General features: G+C 41.3%; 2 protein-coding genes across 4 annotated transcripts in view; both read right to left on the bottom strand.

Annotated features, from left to right (window-relative positions):
• The window catches only part of LOC117945045 (leucine-rich repeat-containing protein 24-like), a 4,944-nt gene extending 4,179 nt beyond the window's left edge, over positions 1–765 (bottom strand). The window contains exon 1 of the mRNA XM_034872285.1: positions 72–765. Coding sequence (XP_034728176.1) covers positions 72–567 — 496 coding nt within the window. The 5' untranslated portion in view covers positions 568–765. The remainder of the gene's footprint in view (positions 1–71) is intronic.
• A 2,476-nt stretch (positions 766–3,241) lies between these two features.
• On the bottom strand, positions 3,242–27,371 carry camsap1b (calmodulin regulated spectrin-associated protein 1b). Of its 3 annotated transcripts, none has more exons than XM_034871725.1 (19): positions 26,941–27,371; positions 25,383–25,548; positions 20,915–21,177; positions 16,832–16,993; positions 16,051–16,131; positions 15,681–15,713; positions 13,400–13,541; positions 12,988–13,127; positions 12,234–12,330; positions 10,710–10,866; positions 10,211–10,296; positions 9,998–10,082; positions 7,460–9,749; positions 7,023–7,159; positions 6,719–6,933; positions 6,317–6,419; positions 6,088–6,200; positions 5,721–5,839; positions 3,242–4,995 (listed from the first exon to the last, which is right to left on the bottom strand). In XM_034871725.1, exons 2-19 carry the CDS (start codon positions 25,546–25,548, stop codon positions 4,699–4,701), a joined length of 4,686 nt encoding a protein of 1,561 aa, XP_034727616.1. In that variant the 5' UTR covers positions 26,941–27,371; the 3' UTR covers positions 3,242–4,698. The 3 variants fall into 3 exon arrangements, with proteins under 3 accessions (XP_034727616.1, XP_034727618.1, XP_034727617.1); XM_034871727.1 differs by having other exon boundaries at positions 10,743–10,866; XM_034871726.1 differs by lacking the exon at positions 15,681–15,713.

The raw sequence follows: 27,371 nt of genomic DNA, 5'->3' as shown, positions 1-27,371 counted from the left end.
AACAAATTTCCAATTAGAAAAGAGTCGAGCTACCTTTAGATCTTAAAAGATAAATTATACATTTCACAAACCTTTGAGGAAGTTGACAAAGTCTTGAGCTCCACAGGAACAGTCCCAGGGGTTCCCATCCAATCTGATCTTGGTGGATCTGAGAGACCTAAAGACCTGAGGTGAGACCCAGGTCATCCTGTTCTCAGACAAGTCCAACTCAGCCAAGATGGGGTTGGAGCTAAAACTATTTGTTTCAATTGTTTTGATCCTGTTCTTATTCAGACTGAGCCTTGTAAGGTTAAGGAGCCCGTTAAGCGTGGACTGATTCAGAACATTGATGTGGTTTCCTGTAAGGCTTAAATTGCTGAGGATATGGGGCCGACCGAACCAGTTTGGGTTAATCTCTGTCAGCAAGTTTTGGTTTAAACTAATACTTGTGAGGTTCCGTAAAGAACTGAAGGCCCCTTCAGCGATGCCTGTGACACCAGCGTTGTCGATCCGGAGCCTGGTTATGGAGGCGAGGTTGTTGCTGCGAAACACAGTGGAGTTTATCTCCCCAACATCCTTCAGAAACATCAACAGACTTGAATAACCAGGGCTGAAACCTGAAAGCACAGTATTAAAATTACATTTAGGTGTTATTGCGTATAGAACTTGAAACAGCAGTTTTTACATGAAATTAGCTGCATTCGTTGCATGATTTCTGAATAAATAGCCAATCCCCCTTTTATTTACTTTGCTAAAATATGCAACAATGCATATGTAAGATGAGTGCATTAAAAGGTGCACTATGAGTTCCTGCATGGTCACTTCTGTTGACATTCCAAGTAAATTCAACATAAAACAGAACAACCTCCCCCCTCCCCCCATGTTTCCATAACTGTCATGACTAAAGCGTCCAGTTTACTAGCCGCAGCCGACCTGTCATGCGCCAATGTGATGTCATGGAAGCGCCATTACTGTTTGTGGTCAGTGTCTTCTCCTGAACAGAGGTGGCACAAATGATGTAAGGCTACCGACTTTGTTATTTCTACGGACTGAAGAAGAAAAAGGTAAACAAGCAGCATTGACCTCAACGTTTCGATTTCATTCAACTTCATCAAGCCTTTCATTTACCATAAAAAAAACTCATCTTAATCCAGTGAGTTTACAAGAGAAACTTGCAGTCACCTAGAGTCCTGGTCACGCACTCAAAATCCAAGCGCAAGAGAGAGCTACGTCATTTTGACGTCACATTAGCACACGGCAGGTTGGCTGCGGCGACCTTAAAAAGGCCTTAACTGACAAAGTGTCATTAACCCCATCCCCCAACCATCTTGTCCGTGATTGGCTGGGGTGTTTTGGTGCCTATCCTGTGCCTCCAGGGTTCGACATTCACGATCCCTATGTTGTCTCCAGAGACCGGGCTTTTTTAAAGTGTATCCAGGGGGCAAGCAGCTAGTGGATGCAGGAGAGATGCCTACGATGAGACAAAAATGAAATGCGCTGAAACCACGCAGGAACTCATAGTGCACCTTTAAAGGGGACCTCAGTGTCTCACCGTGTTTGAAAGCCAGTAGTTATGTTTGTATGTTGAACCTACATTTTGTGTCAATAATATTTATTGTTTTGAGCAATTTCAAAGTTGTACTTCTGCTGCTTTCTAGTGGTTGAGTTGGTGCAATGTAGCATCACCAGAAAGAACGTTTTCTGACCACGTTCAAAAAGTAATTGTGTTCAGAAATGCTGCAGCTATCAATCTATGGAGGTCAATATTGCGGTGCTTTTTTTCCATAAAAAAATAGTTTATGTTTGATTACCCTGAACAAAGCATTATGATCATCAGCTGACTCCACTGATTACCAAGAGGATGGAAGTTATTTTGGGCAGATTGACAGCACTTTAAGTTCAATTAACACATTTAGAAATATTTTGGGAAATAGATTAGATTTACACTTTTGTAAAGTTTTTATAAAGCTGTGGTAAGGAAAAAATGCTAATATGAACTGAATACATTTGGCTAAACTTTAGGTCCTTACCTAGTGGTATTGCTGGGCAGATGAGAAGGTCATTCTCTCCGTGACAAGTCTGGCTCAAATGCACATTTAGTAGCATCAAAACAAGACCAGCAACAACTGTGGAGGTTGAGGAATCAGAATAGCTTTGAATTCAACATTTCATCAATTATTACGTGTTGTATGAGCAAGGAATACACTTACCCTTCATGGTGACCAATGTGATCGACGCCCGGTGAAGTCTTACAGCTTGGACTCTACCTAGAGTTAGTTTACCAAGTTTGGAGGTCTTGTAATCACCTGAACTAGCAGGTGTGAAAAAAGAAACACTGTTGCCATGGCAGAGCAGAGTTTGCCTTGGTTATGAGCGCTGGCGTTGCATTGAGGCGTTGAAGCCGCTGTTCCAGTTGGGTGGCAGAGTGTGAGGCAGTTACCACCGGGGGAGGCCTGAAGATGTTTTCACTACTTATTTAGATTTGAAACCTAGTGTCATGTTGGATGATTTTTCTTTGTTGCTTTGAGAAGATTTATACAACCATGTGACTTTAGTGTTAACTCATAAACGGGAAGAAATATAAACAGGTCTGTGAAAAGATGCAGCATTGCCTCTTGTGAAAGAAACGTGAAAAATGACTTGTTGGTGAGCTGTGGTATAAAGATTAAAATTAGTGTGGTGTATAAAAGTTGAAAAACAAAAACAAAACAGTGGAGTCTAATAAAAATGGACAAATCAAGCCATGAGAAAGAATAAAAATGAAAAACGTGACTTTAATTCACTTGAAAATTTATTCTGTTTCAGTGCTTCCATTTTGAAAATAAATAGATGGCATGGGATCAAAGATAAAATCAACAAGGATGAAAAGTACACTAGTGTAACAAAAATGGTGTACAAATGCCAGTACAATCTTTTAGTTAACATAAACATTCCAACTTGCATACATGTAAGGATCTGCCACCTCCCTTGCCCAAAAACAAATCAATATGCAGCAAATGATAAATCAAGTATTGGGTTGTTTTTGGAGACAGCAGTAGTATCGCGGAGGCCCTTCAACTTTACATGTCGGTATTAAGTCTTAGTGTTTGGTTAAGTTTGAACAATTTTTACGAGTGCACAACAACAGTATTATCAATTAGGTCTTAGTGTTGATGCCCATTCAAAACGTAAAAATCCCAACAAACAAGGTAAAGTGCTCGTGCAACACTTATGGTTGTTCTCGAGGCCAACAACGGTTTCTAGAAAAGCACTTCGATTTTTTTTGAAAAGACAGAGAGAAGAGAGAGACGATGTGGCAGTGTTTGTCAACATCTTGGCGGAATGTTCTTTAATGTTGGTATATAACTACAGTCCCCCGTCCCGCCCACACAGAAACCCCCTTTGTGGATATATTAAATACTGTCATTCAAAGCGGTCACAGAGAGGTGCAAAAACACCCTTCACAACAAGAGTGTGTGTGCCTCTCTTGTGGTTAAAGATGGGACAGGCCAACAAAAACACTCTGGGATGGAAGGAGAGAGATACATTGCATGACAGAAGCCAGTGTTCATGAGTGCACCTTTACACAGGACAATTCAAGAGTGCCCAGTGGGGAGAAAACACACCTAAGCTCTAAACATCAGAGAATTCCCGTTATGATGAAAACACATAACATCAGCTCAGACTCTACACCGCATTGCTTTAATCATAATAAAAATAAAAGCTGAAACAAAACCAAAAAAAAAAAGCTTAATTTTTGCACAAAGACCAAGATCATTGACCCTCTTTGACACCTTCGAAGAAAAGGATGTTTTTGACAAATAAAAGTATTTAAAAGGACAGTTTTTTAGTTTTAGTTTCTTTTGCTATACACATATTCAGTGCTACACGATCAACAGTTTAAAAAGCGGTTGAAAAAATTGACGATAGTACCACAATGCGTAAAAGGCCAACGGATGTCTGAGGGAGACGCGAGGAGCTCCCCCGTCACAAAAGAAGAAGACAGTTCAGAGCAGCAGGTTTTTTTGGAGATCCCTGGTGAGGCAAAATCGGCAATGCCAGCCTGATTCAACAGATTTGACAGTCCACGCAGGAAGAGATTGCTGTTTTTGATGGGACAGCAAGGCTGTCCAAATGTCCTACAGGGTTGAACAGAGGTCCCTTGTTTCAGATTTTCTAAAAAGAGCAACAAAATTCCCCCAATGTCCCCTCGTTTTGTCCGAATTCGTCCAAAGGACAGGTGCTTCCGGGAAGAGAAAGGACTTTGGTGCTGCAGCTGAGCTCTCGACCATGACAGTGCTGAACTAATAAATACTTTGTGGAAAAGAATGGACATCTACCACATATGAGAGAGACAGAGAGAGAAAAAATTCCACATGCTTGAGTCGTGGTTGTCGTATAAAAACAGAGCCGGACCAAAAGAAACCAAAACTGATTGCACTAAGATCAAAGGGAGAAGAAGCTAATTCAGCTGGCATTTCCCTTTTTGTTGCCAGCACCAGTCCCTCAGACCACCTGTGACACACACACACACACACACACACACACACACGCATACCTTTTCCTTGTTTCTGCCTGGGTTCACCTACAGAAGACCAGAAGTACATGAATTTGGCCTCTCCCAAGTAGGTTTTCAAACTAAGCATGGCGAGCTTGGCTGTGGGCATCAATGCAGTCTATTCACGAAAAAGCAAGATGAGGATGATTCGGATGATGGAGGATTTAAAATCCCGTTCTCTGCTATTTTCCGCTTTTCTTTGGTCCAGTACCCCTCTTGGCCTGCCACAAGTGGTTGTGGATGGTCAGGGCGTCCACGCTCACTGACACAGTCTTGGCAGGGATGACGGTGAACTGCTTTCGGTCTGAGCTGTACTTGTACAGCTTATCAATCATCTTCTTGCTGATGCTCTTGGGTCCTGTTCCTGTCAGTTTTTGGATCTCTTCGGTGTCAGGGAAGTACGAGTAGAGCGCCCGGAACTGGCAGCCACCGTCACGAAACAGGATCATCAGGTGGTTGGACTCGCACTTGTCCAACTCCTAGTGGGATATGAGGTTAAACAGAGAGAGAGAGAGACAGACAGACAGAAAGACAGACAAACAGAGAGAGAGAGAGAGAGAGAGAGAGATATGGCATAGATATACAAGATTGAGCTATATTGCAGTAGTAGGTTTGTCAGTGCAAGGCTGCTGGTTCAAATCCACGGAAAAGAGAAAAAGTTGAGTAGAAATAGCCTTGTGAGCCTGAAAGAGACTTTTCCCCCTAATAATTATGGTTGAAAAATTGGAGACATCTTATTTTTTGAAGACAAATCAATAACATGTTCACAAAAGCAGATATATTTTGAAAAGAGTGACTACCTGTTCTTGTGTTGTGTATAATGTGAAGTTTTAACCGTTAACCGTTTTAACAGTTGTTTGCAGTCTGTTACAAGTTTTGCTGTTACGGAGGAGATACTGTAGTATTCAAGTGGAAAAGTGTTTCCCACCTTGATACCACAACAATGGACCAGAGAAAGTATTTTATAATGTTGCCAAGATAGCGGCATTAACAATTACCAAAATGTAATGTCAGGTTTTAAAATCATGAGTACAGTCATATACTGGTCACATGCATTGCAGAAGCAAATTTGTAAAACAAATCTCAAAACTGAGTTCATTTACACAAACAACAGTGTCTTAATATAAACAGACAACTTAATATGAACAGATGAATCAATACTACTCTGTAAATTCCATAAAGCAGATGTTGGCAGAGAACTGACCTCTAGGATCTGGTTCTTCTGAGGCTCATTGACCTTTCCTGCCAGGCAGCAGTGTGAGATTGCATTGTGGATGATTGGCTTATTCGACTTGGAGCTGGGCTCCTTGAAAAGTTTGGGACCTAAAAACGAGAAAACCCAGTCAGACCACATATTTATTATGTATCATATAAAATAAACATAACTCAAATAATGAGCCAGTCAGATGACTAGAAATCCGCTGTGGCTACAATCCATTTTTTGTGTTCTGAAAATGCTGAGCAAAAGCAACACCATGAAATTGACTGGCCATGTTTATTGTTTCATGTTCTTTGCCACTGACCAATCAATGAGTGATAAACCACAACTACTGATCTGTTATAATACTTACCGGTATATTCAGCCATGGAAGCGATGGAAGAGGCAGTGGAGCCGTTGTCCCAGTCTCTTTCCGCAGTTCGACTGTTGTTACGGGTGCCTGGAAACGACTCCACAGAGTCACAGCTGGAAGACATAATGAACAGGGGTACAGGTTGAACAATAAGTCAAAACAGAAAATACTACAAATACTGCAAATCTTAAACATGGACAAAGCGCAGATTTTCAATCAAGCAATTTACCGCTGAGAGCCAGCGCCTCCTGAGTTGACGCTGTCAGCCTCGTTGGTCGCAGCTGAGGCCAGAGACAGACTGGAGCCTGATTGGGCGTTGCTCAGGTTGTCAGCTATGTGAAACAGAGAGACACTTTCAATTATTTTGTAAAATGACAGTGCCACTTTTGGAAAAATTGCTACATTCACAGTTCAGACTTCATCCACAGTACATAAACATTTGCATCTTTAAAATAGTTAGACTTGAACTGACTTCACCTACTTCATTTTAGGTACTATAAAACACAATAATACAAATTATGATAAAAGTGCAGGACAACTTAGTTGAAAAACAACAAATGAAACGCAATGTGCTGGGACATTTGTAGAAAATTACAAGGTAAATGTTAAGCTGATGATGTAACAATCTTACGTGTGGAAGAGCCCTTTGATAAATTATCGCTGGAGGATTCCTCTCTGAACACAAACTTGGGTCTGTGTTTCTGCTTCAGTTTGGGGGTTTTGGGCTTCACAAGACCTTGTTCCTCCAACATCTCCTGCTGCTTCCTCCGCAGATACTCCTGCTTTATCAACTCCCGCCGTGTCTTCTCCTCTTCTTTACGCAAGCGGTCCTCCTCAGCCTTCCGTCTGGTTTTGAAACAAAACATCTTCATTTTAGCATTTTAATTGGAAGAATAACATCTGAATCCTATGCTATTGTTGGTAAAGTAGGTTACCTGGCTTCGTCTCGTTTCAGCTCCGATTCGGATTCTAGTTGTTGTTTACGGAGTCGAGCCTCCTCAGCTTTCTTCTGCTGCTTCAGCAAGAACGCTGCTCTCTTCTTAGCAAGCTCATCCTCCGCCTTCTGCTCATCCTACAACATGCAAACATGAAACCTGAATTTAGTGCTGACATGAACAACTAGGTTGATCATCAGAAGCCCTTTAAGGGTGGCTTGAATAAGACAAATAAATGCTAATTTATTATTTAGACCCTGGTCAACTGAAATGGATATTTCAGATAACCACGGTACCAAACTATTTCATAGACAAATAAAAGAAACTGATGTAAGAGATATCAATGTCAGAAAAAAAAACTCATAAGAAACACCCCTACTTTAACTTAATTAAAGATTTAACAAATAAATAGTTCCTTTTTAATGCAAAGGCATTACCTTGAAGAAGAAGCCCATGCCTGACCTCTGCTCTCCATCAACTCCTTCCGTCGTTGTGTCCTCAGCAGCCTCCTCTTCCTCCGGGTCTTTCAGTTCTGACAGATCGACCTCAATCAGGTGCGATTTGTTGCGCTGCACCTCCTCTGATGGTATATTTTCTTTCCCTGAACCGTCTGAGGAGTTGAGCTCAGACTCTCTAAGGGTGCTGGACAGGCACTCGTCAAAGGACACTTCTTGGACAGCCACTGCCTTCAGGTCCACGCGGGTTGGCAGGCGCATGTTCGCCTCGTCGTGAAGGCGGAAGTTAACACTCCGAACATGGCCTGGCCTGTCAATTGTCTCTCCTGCTGTGGGGTTTCTGAGGCTGTCAACTTGGTCGGCCCTGGGGGACCTGCCCCCAGTTAACTGCCTTAGGTGTGGTAATGTATCTGACCCACTCTGGGTGGGGGTGAGGGTCCTGGAGGCCTGCCAGCTCTGCTCCTTGGATATCTTTAGCTCTGATGGTTTGGACCTGGAGCCCCGGCCCGAGCTCAGTTTGGGGGGTTTCCTGGTAGGAGCGGTGCCAGTGTTAGAGAGGTGCTCTACAAAGTGAAAACTTGACCCCGCCTTTGAGTCACCATTTTTGCCGCTGGTAACAGAAGGAGGTGGAGTTGCACCAGAGGGGGACTGTACATTCTGTTTCATCAACATCTCCTGCTGCAGTGACAGTTGCATCATTTGTTGCTGGATACTGCCAATAGCGTCGTTCAACAGATCGATGGAGCGGCTGCACTCATTTAGGTCCAACTCTTCTTCTAAATAGAAGCTACCGCTTGTCCCTTTCTTGTCTGCTTTTAAGGCACCTGGCAGGTTAGATGCCGCCACCACTTTGTCCCCTCTGATGGCATCAACACACATATCATCTTTACTTGACGGTGCTTTCTCCCCATTGAGCTCGTCTTTAGACATGTCAGCTTTAAGTGGGTTGGGTAAAGTGTCACTCTTGCCTCCACCTTTCTTAACGATGTTCAGAAAGGCTGCCTTTCCCAGCTTCTGCCTCTGTCTTGCTGACAGCGCTTCCATCTTCTTTTTCTGGTGCTCAATGGCACGTCGTTTCTCCTCCAGCTGCATACGGAGCTGGACAATCTCAGAAGCCAGAACATTAGAACCACCGCTACCATCACCTGTTCGAGTGCACCCTCCCAAGGGTGAGGAGGGGCTCTGGTCCCTTTTAACCCTCCAGGAGGAAGACAGGGGTCCGCTGCTCTCTGACCCATCTGGAGTGGTCCTTTGGGAGCTGGAGGCACTGGAGCGTAGGTCGTGGTTGCTGCCAAAGCGCTGCTGCTGGGCTTTGCGCTCAGCAAAGGAGGTCATGCGTACACTGCCACTGGCCATGCTGCTTGCCTGGGATTGAGCACTGAGACAGGGGCTGGAGCGACCGCTCCCGCCATTAGTGTCTTTGTCCTCATGCTCTTTCACATTCATGTCCTCTTGGAGTTTGGCTGATTCTTCTTCTTCTTTATTAAAGGTCTTCCTGTGCCAGTTGGGGTCTTTAGTGGTAACAGCTTCATCCAGATCCTCTTCATCCATGTCTTCAAGCTCAGCATCCGGGCCCTGGTCAGACTTTGGTTCTTCAGAATCTGAATGAAGGTAGTAACCCCCAGCTGGCTCTCTGGATGAGGGGTCAACACTGCTGGTAACAATTGGGCTGAAATCTGCCTGACCCGGTTGAGGCTCCTCTGACAAGTCTACCTGCTCACCCGGAGGAGTAAAGGTATGGTTCAAGCTACAGGGAGCTTTCCTACGAACGGCCGATGTAGGTCCATCTCCTCGGCGTAAAGAGCCCCTTCCTGAAGAGTGGGGCGCCTCACCACTCTCCTCTTCCTTGTTTAGGCATACAGACTTCTCTTTAGCTGTTTTGATCACGGAAGGCATCAGTGGTTCTAGGTAAAAGCTATCTGGGTCAGGTTTGGACTCGGTGAAAGATTTGGGTCCTACTGTGGCAGTTACTTGCGTCCCGTCCACACGTTTGGCAATGACGGGAACATCACTCCTGGCAACTGCCACCAGAGTTTCTTCCTCGTCCTCAATGTTGACATTGCCCAGGAGGCTGTGGCCGTTGACTCTGCGCATTGCAGCCTGTGAGGGCTGGTGGACAGAAATCTGGTGTTTGGGTGTGATGTTTATAGCATTGGACGCCAGGCTGTCCTTACTTATGGAGCGAGCCAGACTCACACTGTCACCAGAAGCAATGTCTGCATCATTGTCTGTGGCTGATAGCAACATGTAGGGGCTCAATGTGGACAGTGGTCTGCAGAAGGAGAGCATGGAAAAAAAATAAAAAATCTCAGACATAAAGTCAGCACGAGATGTAGCTTACAGTATGGAATTTGTTAATTTGTTTGTTGGAATCTCTACATATATTTTGTTTAAATTTTATTATTAAGGAAACTTTTTACCACTCTGACAGAATTACAAAAGTTCTTCCAGACCAAACACATGAGTACAAACTGTTGTTTTCAATTAAAGCTCATTAAGGTTTTTAAAAACTTCAGGTACCTTTGCCTCTTGTCGGGCCATGCAACAACAGAGCCTCTGGGTTGTCCTTCCATTTGAGTCAAGGAGTTGGAGCGGTTTCTGAGACCTAACAAGAAACACACACAACTAATGAATATGTACAACAACAGGTGCAGGTCACAATCATATGACAAGTTGAACACAAACGTTTATCTTTTGTGGGCAAGTAAAGGGTGTAAAGACTTTTGTCCTTACCTGAAACATCTTCTCCTTGCTGCTTTTGTTGCCTCTGTCGGAGAGGCAGGAGTGGGTGGGAAGGACTGAATGTTGGACCCCCTTTACTAAAAGCACAAAAAGCAGGTTACAAAATCATACAGTTACTGTCATTCAAACACTACTGGCAGAGTAGATAAGCAGAAATTCTCGTACGGATCAGCCTGCATAGAGTACACAGACATAGGATTTTTTTTTTCTCAGCCGAATGCATTTAGTTCAGTTCACTTCAACTTTTAGATAAGATAAACCTTTACTTCCAGTCTTCCACACAAACAGCAACAATGCACACACAGATTGAGAGCAATAACCAGCTGAACAGCAAATTAAATTTAGTGAGGTGAGAAGAGGGTTAGGGGTAACGTGAGAATGAAGGTCAGACAATGCTGCATATCTACCCATCCTTGTAGGGCTACTATAACTGGTTAGGAGACAGGATCATGATGAGGTGGCATGAGAAGGAAAGTGAAAGAAGACTTACAGGGGGTCAGTGTCTTCAGGGTGCAGGAAGTACCTGTTACAGACTTCAGGACTGCTCTGGTTATCGGCCACACCAGGGCTGGCCAGGAAGCTGCGCTTGGTGGCATTGGAAATAGGCACTGATGGACGGGCACTCTTGGGCTGAGCTATGGCTCGAGCTGAGGAACAAAGGAAGAAAGAGATACCAATCATGTTAATAATCATAGTGACTGACTGGCTGTCAATAAAAGCTCAACCATTGACATGGAAATGTGATCCAAATAAAAAGCAGACACAAGACAATGAACACATGATAAAATGCAACTTCCATTGATGTAAACATTCTTGCTTATGAAGAAAAAAAACAAAAGAAGTAAATACAATAGTTTCCTAATGAATGAGATACTTAATAAGTACAGTAAGTTGTGATTTCAAGATACTCTAATTATAGAATGAGTTATTTGATCCACAACGAAGGACTGTTACGATTGGGCACAACCCTAACTGGGTTCTAGCGGTGGAACGTTGAACAGAATTCACAGTTCGGTTCATACCTCGGTTCAGACATTACGGTGCGATACAATGGAGGGAAAAGCTTGTAACTTGTAAACAAAATAAGACATTCAGCTATAAAACTGAAAATACAGCATCTCTTATTTATGAAAGTGCAAATTACATAGAACAAAAATTCTACTCAGGCAACACCTTCCCCCACAAAAGATAAAAGAAAGTAGTTTTGAGTACATCAAGCAAATACTTAAAGGTTCCTCTACAAGTGAATACGCATTAAAGATAACATGTGAATTCTGATTGCTTCAGTGATTTTTTTGGCCCTATTTGTATTTGTATGTAAAGGCTTGTTAAGCACTGTTGGGAGGTAAAGTTGGACAGTTTTTTTTGTCTCGTTCCATTGATTGGCATATCTGGATAATGGCGTCGGATATGCGTTAGTAGGTTAGCTGTATTTCCACTTGCACATCCAGCAACTGCTGAACAATGCCGACACAGTCCTCGTCTTGTCCACCACTCTCTTGGCTGTACTACTGTAACTGATAGGGAAACCAAAGCTTTCCCAAACTTGCAATCTCAAAGAGGCCGGCGGGTCGTCAAACTCTTGTGGGTGGCCACCACTCACCATACTCGTCCTTAGTGCTGCTATCTTTGACTCACTCATTGGACCGTTGACCTGACAAAAAACTGCATACAGTACATATGCGGAGCTCTGTTACATAGGCGGTGGCGCCATTCAGAGCCAAGGTGGAGCTACAGATTAGGTGTCTAGAACCCACATATCAGTATTTACACATTACATTCATTAATTTGCACGCAGTTTTATTTATTTTTATACTGTGTATTATCCGTGTAAATTCATGCACCGAACTGTGACCCCAGTACCATTCAGCTTCAATATGAATACATGTACCGTTCCACCCCTACTTGGTACTTATTATTTGTTGCACTGTAATTATGAAAACCATTCAATCTAAACTGTGTCTGCACTTGATGCATTGTATATCCAATGTTATAATCACACCGGGATGCTTACCATCTTTAAACTCTTGGAGATCTCTGGGCTGGACAAACTCTGGCTTGACAGTCTCAAACCACCAGAAGAGTTCAGCAATGAACACCATCACATTGTGCTACATAGACAGCAAAAGAAACATTTTACAAAAACTTGAATACAGACTCTTGATCATCATGAAGCTTACAATAACAGCAAGTATGTTTATCCGCACATTATTACGTGTTTTAAAAAAATCTGTTAAGCCAGAGTTTTGTCATCTCAAATTTTTTGCATAAAGCATAGTGGTTGTTTAGGAAGAGATCACTAAATCAAAACTTGGAGAAGCTTGTAACTAAATTCAGAATAGCTGTTCCCCATTAGGTTAGTGAGCCTGTGCTTAAGTTGTTGCTAACATCGGGGCTAACCCACTTCACCTTCTTTAAATCAGCAGGTAGCAAGCAAGACAACCGAACGTGGCTTTGGTCTTGAGGAGTTGTAGCATTTATTTACACACTGCACTGCTAAGTTCACAGCTATAAGGTTACTGAATACTACATATTCTTGTTGCTTTGACTCATCAAGATGCTCTCCACATTGTTTTTACGTTCATATGCTTAGGCGTCGCGCAAAAACACTTAGGTGATGTGCCTAAACCATATAACGGCATGGAAAACCTAAGCAGATAGTAGTGTCTGTTGCTGCCCGATATAATAACTGGCTTATTCTATTACGAGGTTAAATGTACATTTGTATTGCAAATGTTTATGAGAACAAGGCATGTCACTTTTTGTACCTTGAGCACCAGCGGCGAGTAGAGCATGTCTTCCGTCGTCAGATAGAAACTTTTATTCAGATACTCATTGGAAAACTCTTTGAGTAGCCGGATGTTGTACAGGCTATCAGCGATTGAGGGGACTTCCTTCAGGCAAATATCTGATTAGACAGGCAAAGAGCAGGTCAGGACACTACTCAATGACTTGATGGTTATAAATGTCACACTGACTGCACTGGGACAGTAGGCCATGTGCAATTGCCAAAAATAGTACCACACATGGATATTAAATTCAATATGTTAGCAAAATAAACTGTTGCCCTCTACGGAAAAATTCTTTAAGGGGAACTGATAATTAGTGGGATGTAGCTATTGAACATGGGCCTGCGAGTGTGTGAAAGTGCGTGCTTGTGTGCATGCAAGCACAGCATACCCTCCAGCTTCATGAGGTCTGGGCAGTAGTAGTTGACCACAGTGAGCATTGCAGCTCCGTCACAAACATCCCTCATCAGGTCTTCCAGCAGAGGGAAGAAGGGCAGCTGTCGGCCTGAAGCATGCTCCCGACGATACCGTACCTAACCACCAGGGGTATAAGGGTTTAATATGAAGAAAAGCAACAACAACATACCACCATGGTTCTAACAACGACTGACTAGACATTAAACATCCTAAATGCAAAAACTAGTGTCACATGTACAAACCTCTTCTGTTGTGAGATTCATGTCTACTAGTCAAGGCATTTATTGATCAAGGATTTTTTGTCTTCAGTTAATACTTATACTTAAGGCTGTCCATTTGAGCATCAGATCAAGGTTCTCCCTTGAAGTTTCAAAGTAACAAATAGTTTTATTATTAAGTTGTTTGTTTTTATATAAGCTGATCCTACTCAACTGATCAACAGCAGGTTTAGTGTAATTTCCAAAAGAAAATGACAAAATCTTGCGGCCCATGATCAGCCAGTAGTTTAAGGAGAACCGTGAAGACCTGGTTAATTGTGGGAAGATGGAGGTTGAACTGTAAAAGCAGTGACATGAACAACACAGAGTGGGAAGGCAAATGGCGGTGGAGGCCAGTCAAACTAGGCAAAGTGACCCATCAGACTGGGAGGCCAACTGGGATAATCACTCCCCCCAGATGCATAAGTTTGGATACATACTCTACACAGCTGGTAAGGAAAGGCATTTAATAGTATTTATTTGAGTTTACACAATTCATTCACAGACCATGATTTGGAGTATTAGAAATAGACCACACAGATACACACATTATCTGTGATATCAAAACTTACTTAGAAATTCAGATCAGATTAAGCAAATAGCTTGCACTCATATATTTGATATATCTATATAACGATATTTGCATCACACAATGCAGACGTGGGAATGACTAATAGAGAGGATATTAGCTTATCGCAGATGTATCTGTAATTGTGAAATGCCAATGATAAGTAAAAAAAACTGCAGGGCAGAAATACCAAACTAGGTTTCAGGTCACTTCAAAACAGTGTCACCATTACATAGTTTGTCCACCGGAAAACACCGACAAGTTCAATTGCTTAGTATGTATCTTTGTCACAATTATAAATAAAAAAGATATATGTAAAGAATCTCTATCAAGATAGTTTGTTTATGTATTGTGTCTAGGTAAAATTTAAAAAACTATCAGCCGATATAACAATTATTTTTTTCCCACTCTAAAATATCAATACCAGTATCTGACTCAAAAAGAGAAAACTTTGAACCCTTCAATAAAGACATGAAAGCTTTACTGTCAACACTAAATGATCAAATATGCCAAACCCTACCACAAGTCTGGTGAAACTATAGGATGACTATGCATGATTTTTTTCTTTTTTTTTTTAATAGATCACAAACAGCACAACAGATATGTATCTAACTAACTAATACATATACAGCATTTCCTTAACATTTACTCTGATGCATCTAGAGTGTGTTGGGAGGATATTTCACAAAAGTATACCAAATGCACTGAGGCAGCTATTGTCACAATTCACAGGTGAAACAACCAACTAAACTTAAGGAGCTCTACTACAAAAAAAAGCTCTACTGTACATAAAAGGGACTTCTACTGACTAAGAGGGAACACTGTACCACTTCAGAAAGCTCCTCTGGCTCCAGCATGCAGTGGGCCAGCTCGTGCATGACATCAGGCTGACACACACACAAGAAAGCAAATATACCGTCAGAGGAGACCGTGTGCACAGAGGAAACAGTGTGTAAGAGCAGAAGAGAGAGACCAAAGGGGGAATGACAAAGCAGATCAGTGAGAGGAGGCTGCCAGGGATGGGACTGCAAAGCTAAAGAGAGGTATAGGCAGAGATTTCCTTTTATTCTCACTGTGCAAGCAAATACCACATACGCACGCACGCACGCACGCACGCACGCACGGATCCACTTGGCCTACTTGAGCTTGAAATGAGATAGCACATATGACGTAGCTAGCTAATAGAATATATTTTGAACAATTCACCAAAAGGTCAGAATAACCTTACACCTATGTGACATATTTGCCACAAGGGGGGGGGGGAGAAGCTTTCTCTCCCTTGCAGACACACTGGCTACAAGCAGCACAGAATGAGCTTGAATGAGCCATGGTAAAGTGTGCACGCACATCAACACAGAACTTTTCGTGCAAGGGGGAGAGAGGAAGAAAATGGGATTATGGGGGATGGGGGGGACTGGCATCCAACTTACAGGGACTAGCTTCCAATACCATTTGGAGGGAGACTATCCAGTTTGCAGGGATAAGAGAGAGGAGGAAGGACAGGTGAGGAACAGGAGCAGAAAGATTAGCAGATCAAAAGGTCACAGACAAAAGGATCTGATCTGCATCCGGTTTAAACAGAAAAAGAGAGCAGGGTCATAACAACTCCAAAATGTCATTAAGGGGAAAGTCGTTTTTGCTTAATAAAAAAAGCTGTTGTGGCGATAACACCTAGATAGACACTAATGAGAAAGAGGAGGACATGTGTTGGCCTTTCTTAGCTCTGGCAATTTAGGTTTTTGTTCCTCAGAGATTTCTCTCCTGTAAAAGAAGCAACTTGAAAACACTGAGTGGCTTTACCTTTTGATGGCTGGGGGACTCCAGCGGGTGGTGTTTGACTTTGTGCTCCCTTTCTGTAATCTCCTTCATCTTCATGTTAACCTGCAGAAGAAAAATGTGGCACATGTGTCTGAATTTTACAAATAGCAGTGCATTAAGCCATGGAAACAGAGTTATTTCTGGAGGCTAGTTTGTGCTAGTCCAAGAAAACAAAAAGTTTGAAACTTAAACCTTTAGCTCTAGACAATTGTGATGGACACTTATTAATGCTTTCTGATATTTTATAGGCTTAAAATGTAATAGATTAATCAAAATGACAAGAGGTCACTTGAACTAAACACCATAAAAACTGTCCATTACAAATGGACATATTCCTTCTCCCGGACAGTGATGGTGTGGTACATCATGATGATTAATGTGCATACTCCATCATGGCTTTAGCTGCCTCAGGCCTTCAACCCACTGAAAGATGAGTGCAACATGAGCCTGAGCTTCTGGTGTTTGCACAAGATCCACACATCTGTTGACCCGTCTCTGAGCACCAGTGACATACAGGCCTCTAGAAAACAGGTAGACCACACTCGCTTATAATGTCAGCGTGAAACAAATTATTCAACTCAAATCGTGCAGAGTGACAGCCTTGGGTCCTAATCAGCTAGATATCTAGGGAATAAAAAGGCTGGACTTTGCAAGATGTATTGAACACTGTAGCTGTGAAACATTTTTAAATATGTCCCACTATGTTTCTTTTATTGTATCTTCACTGCTTGTATGTGCTGTGTGAGAGTCTGTGTGTTCCAACCTTGTTGATCCAGAAGACCATAGCGTCCTCCAGATCAAAGGGCAGCTCCTTGGAGGCACTGAAGGTAGAGAAGCGTTTGACAGAAGCCACCACTTTCTCAATGCTGATCATCTCCACTGTGTAAGCCATCATCAGGGCATCGATCATGGGCATGTGAGCACTCTGGGTAACAAAGACACAGATGGGAGGACAATTGAGTTTCATTAGATCTTTCCCTAGTTTCCACTGCAATTAAGACCAAAGGAAAGAAATAAAGCTGAAATTGCAATCTGATGCAGATTTTACTCAAACAACAAAACGCTATGGGGCTTACTGGCGTGGAATATGATTTAATGTAAAGGTTTACTTTTTAAATCCAGCAAATAAGGACTTTTAATACATCAATATTCAAAGTTGTCATTTTCCACTGAAGCTTCATTGCCCAAAAACATTTATTTGGGATAGTCCTAATACCCTCCTAATGAAGCAATTGAAGACAGCACACATTATGTTTTGCACAGCTCCCTCTGGAGCCACAAAAGCATCATACAACTTTTTTCACATGTTCAGTAGCACTCCCAAAGTCTTTAATGTATCAGTTGCCCTAATGTTCATTATGAATATCCTTTTAGACATGTTTGGACAACACTTCATAAGATTTACTTTGTTTCAAGTGTATCCCGGTCAATTATTTTGCCGGTAAATAACCATTATTTGAAGGTCAGAAACCAGTGGCTTCCGGGATGTAACATCCAATATCGGGTGTGGATAAATGGATAAGATCAATGGATAATGATGCGGTCTAATTTAGAACTCTAGTGGGATTATTGTGCATATCCATGGTTCAATCAAAAGGTGTCACCTCTCATTCAGCACAATGGGTGCCCGCCATAAACCTGTTCTCTATATCCTAATGAAATCAAGAGGCCCAGCTGGGGCATCCCTACTCAAAGTGGCCCAACGCCTGGTGCCGACAAGTAAAAACATTGGTTGTTGATAGCCAGGGTGAGATTAACATATGCAAAATACTAAAAAATCTTTGTCCCCAGCTAGCAAAAAACTAATTTTGGTAGTCAGCCTTTTTCTAAATTTCATTCTCTGGAAAAGTCTATTCTACCCCTTTTCTTTTGTATTGGCCATAGCTCCAATCGGCAGTAATGACAAACAGGAAACCCAGGTAGACGTGGCGACAATATCAAGTGAATATACAGCCAAGTTTGCAGTTTTGTGGGCCGTACCGAAAGGCTGACCACCAGACGCCCGTCGATTCAATATCATCTCGATACTTATGCCACGATACAATATTACGATTTTAAACATATTGCAATTTATAACCTTTTTTCCAACTTCTAATTTCTCAATGTCAAATGATGTCCCCGAAAGGAAACTTTGTAAACATCTGTTTTATCTAAAAAGATACATTTCTCTGTTTGTTCATCTCCCTTCAGTTTTATTGCTGCAAAATGGGATCGTCAAGCAGACAAACTGACCAACACATATATAAAAAAAGATCAATACTTGGCTCCTGTATTGCCACTGAAACAATCGCAATCCTATGCTGTATCTATTTTTCCCCCTGCCGCGAGTGATGGAAGTGCACAGAGATTAGACTTGTTAACAAAGCAAATAAGAGCTATTCAGAACTTTCCCCAAAGAACGACCTACATGGACACTGACAACAACAGTGAAAATATACTTCCAGTCAAACCTGGACTGTAAGAGGTAAGACAAGGTAACGTAAATACATGAAGAAAGGATAAATACTACTAGCTAAAGGCTAATAAAGTTCTGCTGGCTCACTGGATACACTCACAGAAGCAGCAGTTTTGCTGAGTTGTTAATAAATGCGTGTTCCTTGACTGGCAGATCGCTGTTCATAACTGCCGTTGCTCTGCTGTCATTTAAAGGATAAAAACTGATCTTCTACTTTCTTCTAAAGGTAAATGCATATCAGTTTAAAAATCAATCCTCTGTCAGGTTCTAGTTTTCATACATACGTATGGACAAAAAAGATACACATTTCAGGTAATTATACAGTTTAATAAGAAGAGGAGAGTACACATATTGTATGTGCAACATTATGCAGAAATTGAAAATTTGAAATGATTATGAATGATTTGAAACTTGTTTTTAAAACAAAAAGGTGCACCACATTTATCACTAAAGACTTGTCAATAAGTAGTGCTCAATAGATAAACAAAAGGGCTAATATAACAGCATATGTGCCGTTTAATCTATTGTTCTCCTCCAACAATCACTCTGCCCTGTATCAGTGCAGTCTGAGCCCCATAGAGAGGGCTGCTGTTGCCCTGAGCTGTGTGTTTGTATGACAGACAGTGTGCATGCACACGCACACACAAAGGTTTATGTGGACCCAAGAGAATGGCTAGTTTCCTCAGGTTTTACAAGCCCCAGATGTTGCCCCAACAAGAGTTGGACAAGGTGCAGAGGAACTGTCTGCAGTATAGAATCTATTTGATTCCTAGACACACAGTAGTGTACAAAAATGTGGGTTACCTTGGAAACGCCTTGTCAAGTCAGCAAAGTCAGGGGGGGTTCCAAAGTCTATTGGAGATAAGCTGTGTACTGCTCAGGATTTTCCATCTCCTTTACTGGGCTTTGTGTCTGGCTGCTTCCACACAGGCCTGCGTGGATTATTTTGTAAAAGGCTGAAAAGCAGGAAAAGCCGACGCACATCCCTGGCTAGCCAGTGACGTGAAGGAGGAGGCATGCTTAACACTATTTCTGGTTTCCATGGTAACAAAAGGGTATAAAGCTGGCTGAAAGCAAGTGAGCTGGTTGACGTGTACGTGCTCTTGGAGAAATTGTGAGACATTGGATCTTGTTGCCACGGGGGGGGGCAGGCTGCCACGAACTTTATCACTACACTATGACAAGGTGCTGTTGACTCAAGTGCAGACCTACAGGATGTGGGTTACACACCGAGGACATTTCCCCTGTTTAAGAGGCCAATCTGTGAAAATATTACACCTACCCGTATGATGACTACAAAAAGGGTGAGCAGAGCCAATCCCTCTGGCAGGAAAGCAAGGCTGATGAAAGGCATTTAAACTGGGCATTCAAGGACAAAGGGGAAGAGTTTTAAGCGCCAGCTTAAAGCAGTGAGGAACTGTTACTAACAATAATATCCATTCTTAAAAGTATGAGCGCAAGAGTAACACTACTAACACTGATGATTAAACTGCCTGTTCTAAAAAGGGGCGAGGAACAGGGCTCAATTTTTAGATTAGGTTTTTAATTTTATTTTTATTTTCTTAAACTAACAATAGAAGGTGGACAGTGTAATAAAATATCAGATAGTTCCATATGTTAAAATTGCAGCAGAGAAGATGCTTATTGACATGGAGGTTAAAGCAATATCGTAATTGTATTTTATGTTGTTCACATTGCCAAATTTTATATATGTGTATATATATAAAAAAAACTATTTTTAAACTATTAACTGCTATTACAATCAAATATAAGTCTAGCCCAAAAACAAATCCTGAGACAACATTGCCATGATAGCACAACAACATATATCACCACCTCTTCCATGGCAGTCCTCACACTACTAGCATGAGGAATAGTCAATTCAACCTGTTCATTTGAATAAAAAATTATAAGGGTGCAGACAAAACCTCTTGACACAGTTTCACTAAGTCAAGCTGCAAAACATGTCTGAAAGTTGCTTATATGTATACGTATGTTGTGAAAAGATTGCAATGAACTAAAACGCAATCCCTATCCAGGATTTAAATTACTCTACACAGTAGACAAAAGCTTCCCAGTGTCTCAAACACCTGTGGCTGAGATTGATTGCACTGCTGGATAAGGATAACAACAGTAGCCTTTTCCACTGATTTCCCTGTGGCAAGATACTAGATCAGATCAGGAAGATCTGTGAATGTTACAGGGAATGTGCAAAGTTAGTTTCTGGCCTTATTTCCTTCTTTACTGACAAGTTACATTTGATAAAAGCAACATCAACACCATGGCCTGCCTGGTGCATGTTTCTGTAAACAATAACAGTATAAAAATATCAGTAATATTGACTTTTAATTCCAGCAAGAGCAGCAGCTACCAACATGTCTATCCACTCACCATTTTAATGGGCACACAGGCAAGGTCTTCATCTGTGACAGGTGTATCGTCACTTTCCACAACATAAATGCCCTTTCTGGACAGAGACTGGATGACGGACATGTGGGACTGAAGAGACGCTGCCTGCTCCGTCTTGAGGATGAGGGCACAAACACGGCAGTAAAGCTCGCAGGACAGCAGCAGGCGGATGACAGGCGGCTTGATGTGTTCCTGCTCGTACTGGTCTGTGTAGAAAGGGTCCCTTAAGTCCTCTGGAATATGGTCTGCAATGGAGAGAAGGGTTCGGTTAACCATCTGGCATTTGCATGTGCAATTTAGGTTTCAAATTTATGAAACAGATTAAAGACAGCCATATGGGTTTAGCTGACAAGATAATGTAGTGAGTTACTGTACAGCAACACCAGAATACACTGGTGCTTGGCAAGCACCTTAAACATCTCCGTCAGCCTTAGCCTACACCCATCAAACCTCTACCGTATCAACAGGCTACAGGAATGCAACAACTTTCAATGTAATATTTATTCTATGCCGACTTCAGTTTACTTGGAGCAAACATGGCCATTTCCAAGTGTAAGTCACAGCATATTGCCTCAGGAGCACATAGTGAAACAGATCCTTGCTCAGCCAAGTCCTGATATCAGGCCTCTCAGGTGGCACAGCAGGCTTTACCAGCACTAACTAAAAATACTGCATCCACAAAAACAAAACAATGACCTATACAAGAGATTCTGTTTCTTTGGGTGTTAGGTCACTCTCAATGCCAGAACTCAGCCATATAAGGGCAAGACTTCAGGTATGCACAAACCAAATTTATACTGCAATATAAGCCACACAATGAGGCTCAAAATAGATCTACAATCATGCACGAAACTTGTCCAAAATCCTGCAATACACAAAACGGTGTAGTGATACAAAAACCCCTATTCTGTTAAATGTAATTCGAACTGTGCCTGAGCTCCAGTAACACAGCATAAGCAGTAAATATGTGTTCTGTATGTGATGCGTTCTTCGTGTCTGCCCTCACTGGCGGGTAAAGGGAGCCACTCAGCAGCAATCTCCTGCTCACAAGGCTTACACAAGAAGGCGGGCAGGCAGTCAGCTTCTTCCAGCTGGTTTTGTAGATGATAATACATTAAGCACAAATGTGGTAGTGCACAAGTAAAAAGGCAACAAACTAGATTTTGAGAAATATATCAAGATTGTTGGCAAAGATTCATAGCAAAGACAGACCACAATGTCAGTTGAGGTGCCCAGTTCTGTACAATTGAGATTCTGATTTTCAGTAGAGCTGGGCAATGTATCAATGAAATATCAATATCTCGATATGAGACTAGACATCTTCTTAGATTTTGGATGTCTTAATATGACATAAGTGTCTTTTCCTGGTTTTAAAGACTGCATTACATCAAAGTGATTATTACTTTTCTCAACTTACCAGGCTGTTATAACTGTTCTATTATTAGAACTTACTCATTATATCCAGTCTACTGGTGATTATTTATCAAAAATCTCATTATATAAATATTTAGTGAAAGCACCAATAGTCAACACTACAATATAGGTGCGGTACAAAAGAGGTATTTGGTCAAAAATATTGTGAAATTTGATTTTCTCCATATTGCCCAGCCCTACTTTCCAGTCACAATTCCTAATATTGCCCATCCTGCAGACTGTATTCCACAGGCATTACAACAACACAGGCTTTACCAATATGCTGTCTGCCGCCATACACATGGTAAATATAAGGATGTCATTGTACAACAGCATTAATCTATTAAGTACAACACCGAGCAGTGTGGGTCATTCCTGGAGAGCTGTGTTTGAGTATATAAACACATTAGAACAGTGGGAATGATTGTTTATGACAACAAAGGGGTCTGGCTGGGGCGAGACTTCACGTTTGACTTCCTTCTACAGACAGTGATGTTGTGTGGCAGCTGTCCCCCACCCTCCTGCCACCAGGAGCCAGGCTAGAAGAATTATTAACTGGGATGGGGTGGGGCATAAGGATCATATCTGGCAGAAAGACCCAGGATGTGCTACAGCAGAGTCAGCCAACCATGATCAGCACCACAACACAATCGGCAAAAGCAGGGGAGTACAAGCTAAGGACCAGCAATGTGCCGGAAACCATAGCAGATGCCCACTCTCGCTGGCGTTGTGTCTGGCTGTCTGTCGCTCAGGCTGGGAGCAGCTGTGGCACACGCATATGAGAGTAAGACTGGAGAGCATGTATACAAACACAGACATGCATGATCACCACGAGATGGCTGTACTTATTTAAATGGAACTACGTCACTTCAACGGTTTACATGGCACTGGTCTTGTCTGTCATGATCCGAGCAAACAACCGTGCATTAGCAACGTCTGTAGGCTCCATATCTAAGCCAGCATAATTAGCCATGGCCTATGACGACAGGCAGTGAACTGAGTAAGCAAATGCCTATGAGCTTCGGTATGAACTCTGAGAAAATATGAACTTAAGTAATGAACCAGAGAGCAAATAGAGCAAAACGCTGGGCTTAAAAAAAAGGAAAAAAATAAAAAAACATCTTACTGTCAGTTGTCTAATATGAATGCTTCAGCCACAATTGGAATTTTGTGTAATAACAACAATATATAAGAGACTGTAGAATACAAAGGAAAGCTTGTATGAGCCTCTGAAATAATGAGATGATTTGAGCAGACCAGAGACTACACGGATGCAACAAACATGCAAAGCAGTGAATGAGCCTTGTGCATCAGATAGCTGAGGCCTACTGACTAATCTTAACGTTTACGATAAGGAGACCCCGTGTTGCAAACCAAAAGGTAAATAGCAGCCCTGCAGGAAAACAATGGCAGCTTGCTGTGATGATAATCCTACAACTTTTAAAGACACATAACTAAACACCTGCAATACAGTCAGGATGTTCCCCATTGCCATGACTGAGTTTAGGGGTAAAAGCAATGTGGTTCTCCCACATGTTTTTTTTTTAATATATATATATATATATATATATATATATATATATATATATATATATATATATATATATATATATATATATATATATATATATGCACAAAGAATATACACAGCCTATGATAATTCACAGTCTATCTTCTAATCTGAAAACATGCCAACACCTGGGGAAAGATATGAAGGGTGCACTGCAAGTTTTTTTGTTTTGTATTTTAAATTAGAGATTTAGAAGTGTAAGATAATTAATCTTGTTTTAAGAGTAAAATTCTCATGAGTTCAACTTAACACTATAACCTCAAATCAAGCAAGCTTGTCAAGTGAAATTATCTTGCTGCATGAACAGATAATTTCACTTGTTTTGAGTACCCTCACAATTTTAATAAGGATTTCCTATTCTTCCTCAATGAGAGCTGCACTAGTTGTGTTTGCAGTAAATTTAAGCAATATAATCAATTGGCAGTATCAGGCAACTTGGTTAACCAGAGAAGTGTTTGTAATATTTGTGCTATCCCGTTTATATGAATCAGGGTAGACCTAATATGAGAAACACCTCTCAATGCAATACAACTAACAGAACCACAAAATGCAGCCATTAAAATGAATACAAAACTGAATAAACATCTCTCTAAAGCATTTCAATACAAAACTAACATATTAACCGTCATGAAGGTAGGATTTATTGCAAATGGGCTATATTAGTCATTATATTAGTCACAATTTTTCAAAAGGAATATTATACTAAAGGCACTTCAAACTTTGTAAGATATCTACTTAATGTAAATAACTCAGACTGATGAGTACTCATACTAGCTTCAGATAAACTTCCTTATACAATAGAGTGAGGACTGAGGGTTGTCCTAACATCCCTACAACTCATCTCAGACATTACATTTTTTCAACGCTTAACCGTTGCACGTCCAGACAAGACAGAAAAATCTGGCCAAAAGGTTACCAGTTACCAAGGCTGACAGCATGTTAACAGGGAGTTTAGGCGACTAGCAGTACAGAGCAGTATTTCCCATGCTCTAGAGTCCAGTCTAACAAATACAGTCTCATCCTCAGTGCCTGTCACTCAACCTGGTTTGGTATCAATCTCACTGACCAACAGACATGAATAAAATGAGTCAGTGAGGATTCAGTGAGGGAAGCTTCAGTTGCCAAGTGTCATGTAGGAATTAGTGTTGGTCCAAGAGCAAACATTCATAAATATTCTCCTTTCCCATCTGTTTCACCACTGAAGCTCCACACAATTTGCTGTTGGCAGTATGTGGATACAAGTTAACACATTGTTCCAACAATAACATCTTCATTAACTATAAGAATATGAGAAAGATATGCTGCAGATAGTGTTATCTTAGGTTCTATTAGTCTCCCTGTGATCACAAATGTGCTACCTGTTAAATCTGTAATGGAAGATTAGATATTATTTAGTAAGTAAGTCATGTAGCAGATTGTAAAGCACCTTAACATTTGTGTAGCGTGAATGTAAATGTATTTACTTACCAATGCCATAGGCTTTGGCAAACAGCCACCGCAGGTTGGCAGCTATTTTTGCTCTGGCGGAATCGTACATCTCCAATGGTACAACGTCTATTGTGCCTTCTGCAACCCCAGCCAGATCCACTTTTCTCCTCGTACTGTCCCCGCCAGCACATAATTCAACATCCATCCTTAAAAATTAAAAATACAGTCACAAATACACTAAATATACTGCTGAGGAGGGGACACAGTTAAATAAAAAAGGACATGTCCATCCACAATATGGCCTACTTAGTTGCAAACTATATGAGTTAGATGCTCTATTCTAATAATGTTTCAATATATAGTTAAATAAACTCCTCTTCTTGTGTTTGTTGATTATTAAGGAAAATACGGTTTATGTGCTTCTGTTAATTCTCCCTTTAGTAGTCAATTAGGCTCACATCTGGTGGTTGAGACAGAAGCACCAAAGTACTACCCTTAAAAGCTCATTATGTTGAATGATACCAGAGGAGAAAGTGTCTTTTCAGTACTTTGTTCTTCACGTTTACTGTACTTGTCCACAACTGCAGAGCAAAATGTATCTGATGCTGGTCAGTAACTTGTTCTACTTCTTATAAATATCAAATTTGCTTAAACCAAAATCACTTGCAAAGATCACCTTTGACCACAAAGAGCCTAAGGTACTTCTCTGATAGTTGATAAAGCTAACTAGTCACTCCCACTGATAAGACAACCTCAAACCCTGCAACAATACCAAACTCACAGCTAAAGAAGATTGCTCTCAAATACTTACTTCAAATTTAATTCATTTGGATGAGATTTCTTTTGTTTTAGTCAGTTCTCCTTTAAAGCAGCAATGTTTGGAAATGTGTTCGTCAAATAAAAAAAAAAACACATGTTTACTATCACAGACAATCTGCATTAGCTCTTAGTCCGGCGGACTAATATTTCTAATCAGTGCCTCAGAGAAACTCAGAGCACTTTCGATTTCCCCTTCAGGCTGATGGCTTGCCTAGACATTTCAATCGCACTATTACGCAGGACAAAAATTATTTCTAATTACTAAAACCTTAACAACTACATTTATTATAATAAGATAGCGATTGAAGGAAAGGGGAAATCATGCATACATCTGCTTAATGTTACACATTATCATACTAAAGTCCTTTATTTCGCCAGAAAACTAAAGTTAACCTCAGTAAAGATAGTATTACCTGTAACGTTAGCATTAACTCAACGTTACCTTATCACCTCGCCATTATGTTACCATTAACGACCCAATGCTGGCGTGATGACCAAGACAGTTATTTGCTAATTAACTAGATTAGCTATACTTATAACATTAGTATCCTAGCTAATTAACGAGCAAACATCCGTCAGGTTACAAGGTACAAATTAGCCAAACACTAGGTTAGCTAAACAGTCACACATGCAAATGTAAAGCAGCTAGCTAACTAACGTTACCCCGCTAACCGTTAGCTTGCTAGTGTGAGTAACTGTTAGCGTAAGCTACGTTACAGGAGCAGCACTGCATTCATCGGCCCCCGTGAATGACGTTACCTAGCTGGCAAGACATTACCTTGAAAGGTGTGGTGTATCTCCAAGTCACCCTTCAGTTTCGTCGGGGTTAATAATTATCCAAGGACCTGGCTCGCTTTACAGTGGCCTGTCGTGTAGAAAATACACCAGCAACAACAGTGCATCTTAGCCAGCTAATAGTTGCTAACGTTAGCAGGGAGGCGATTCTGGATGGTCTCCTCCCAGCAACAAGACCCGATTCGCGGCCTGTCTGACAACCGCTCCACGGCAGGCTTTTAGCAGAAAATGGAAGGCTCTCCAATGTAGAAAAACGACATACATAGGCTGTTCCGTTTAAAAATGTATCTCTGTACGAGACGCCTCATGTTGGTTATCAGATAAACAGATATTTAAATGACTCTGACTATTCAGCAAGAACCAGCGGTGTGTTCGCGCTCTGCCCATAGAATTGTAATTTTCGTCCCAGCCTTC

Source organism: Etheostoma cragini, chromosome 5, assembly GCF_013103735.1.
Source record: "Etheostoma cragini isolate CJK2018 chromosome 5, CSU_Ecrag_1.0, whole genome shotgun sequence".
NCBI lineage: Eukaryota > Metazoa > Chordata > Actinopteri > Perciformes > Percidae > Etheostoma > Etheostoma cragini.
This window is presented reverse-complemented; position numbering and strand designations above follow the sequence as displayed.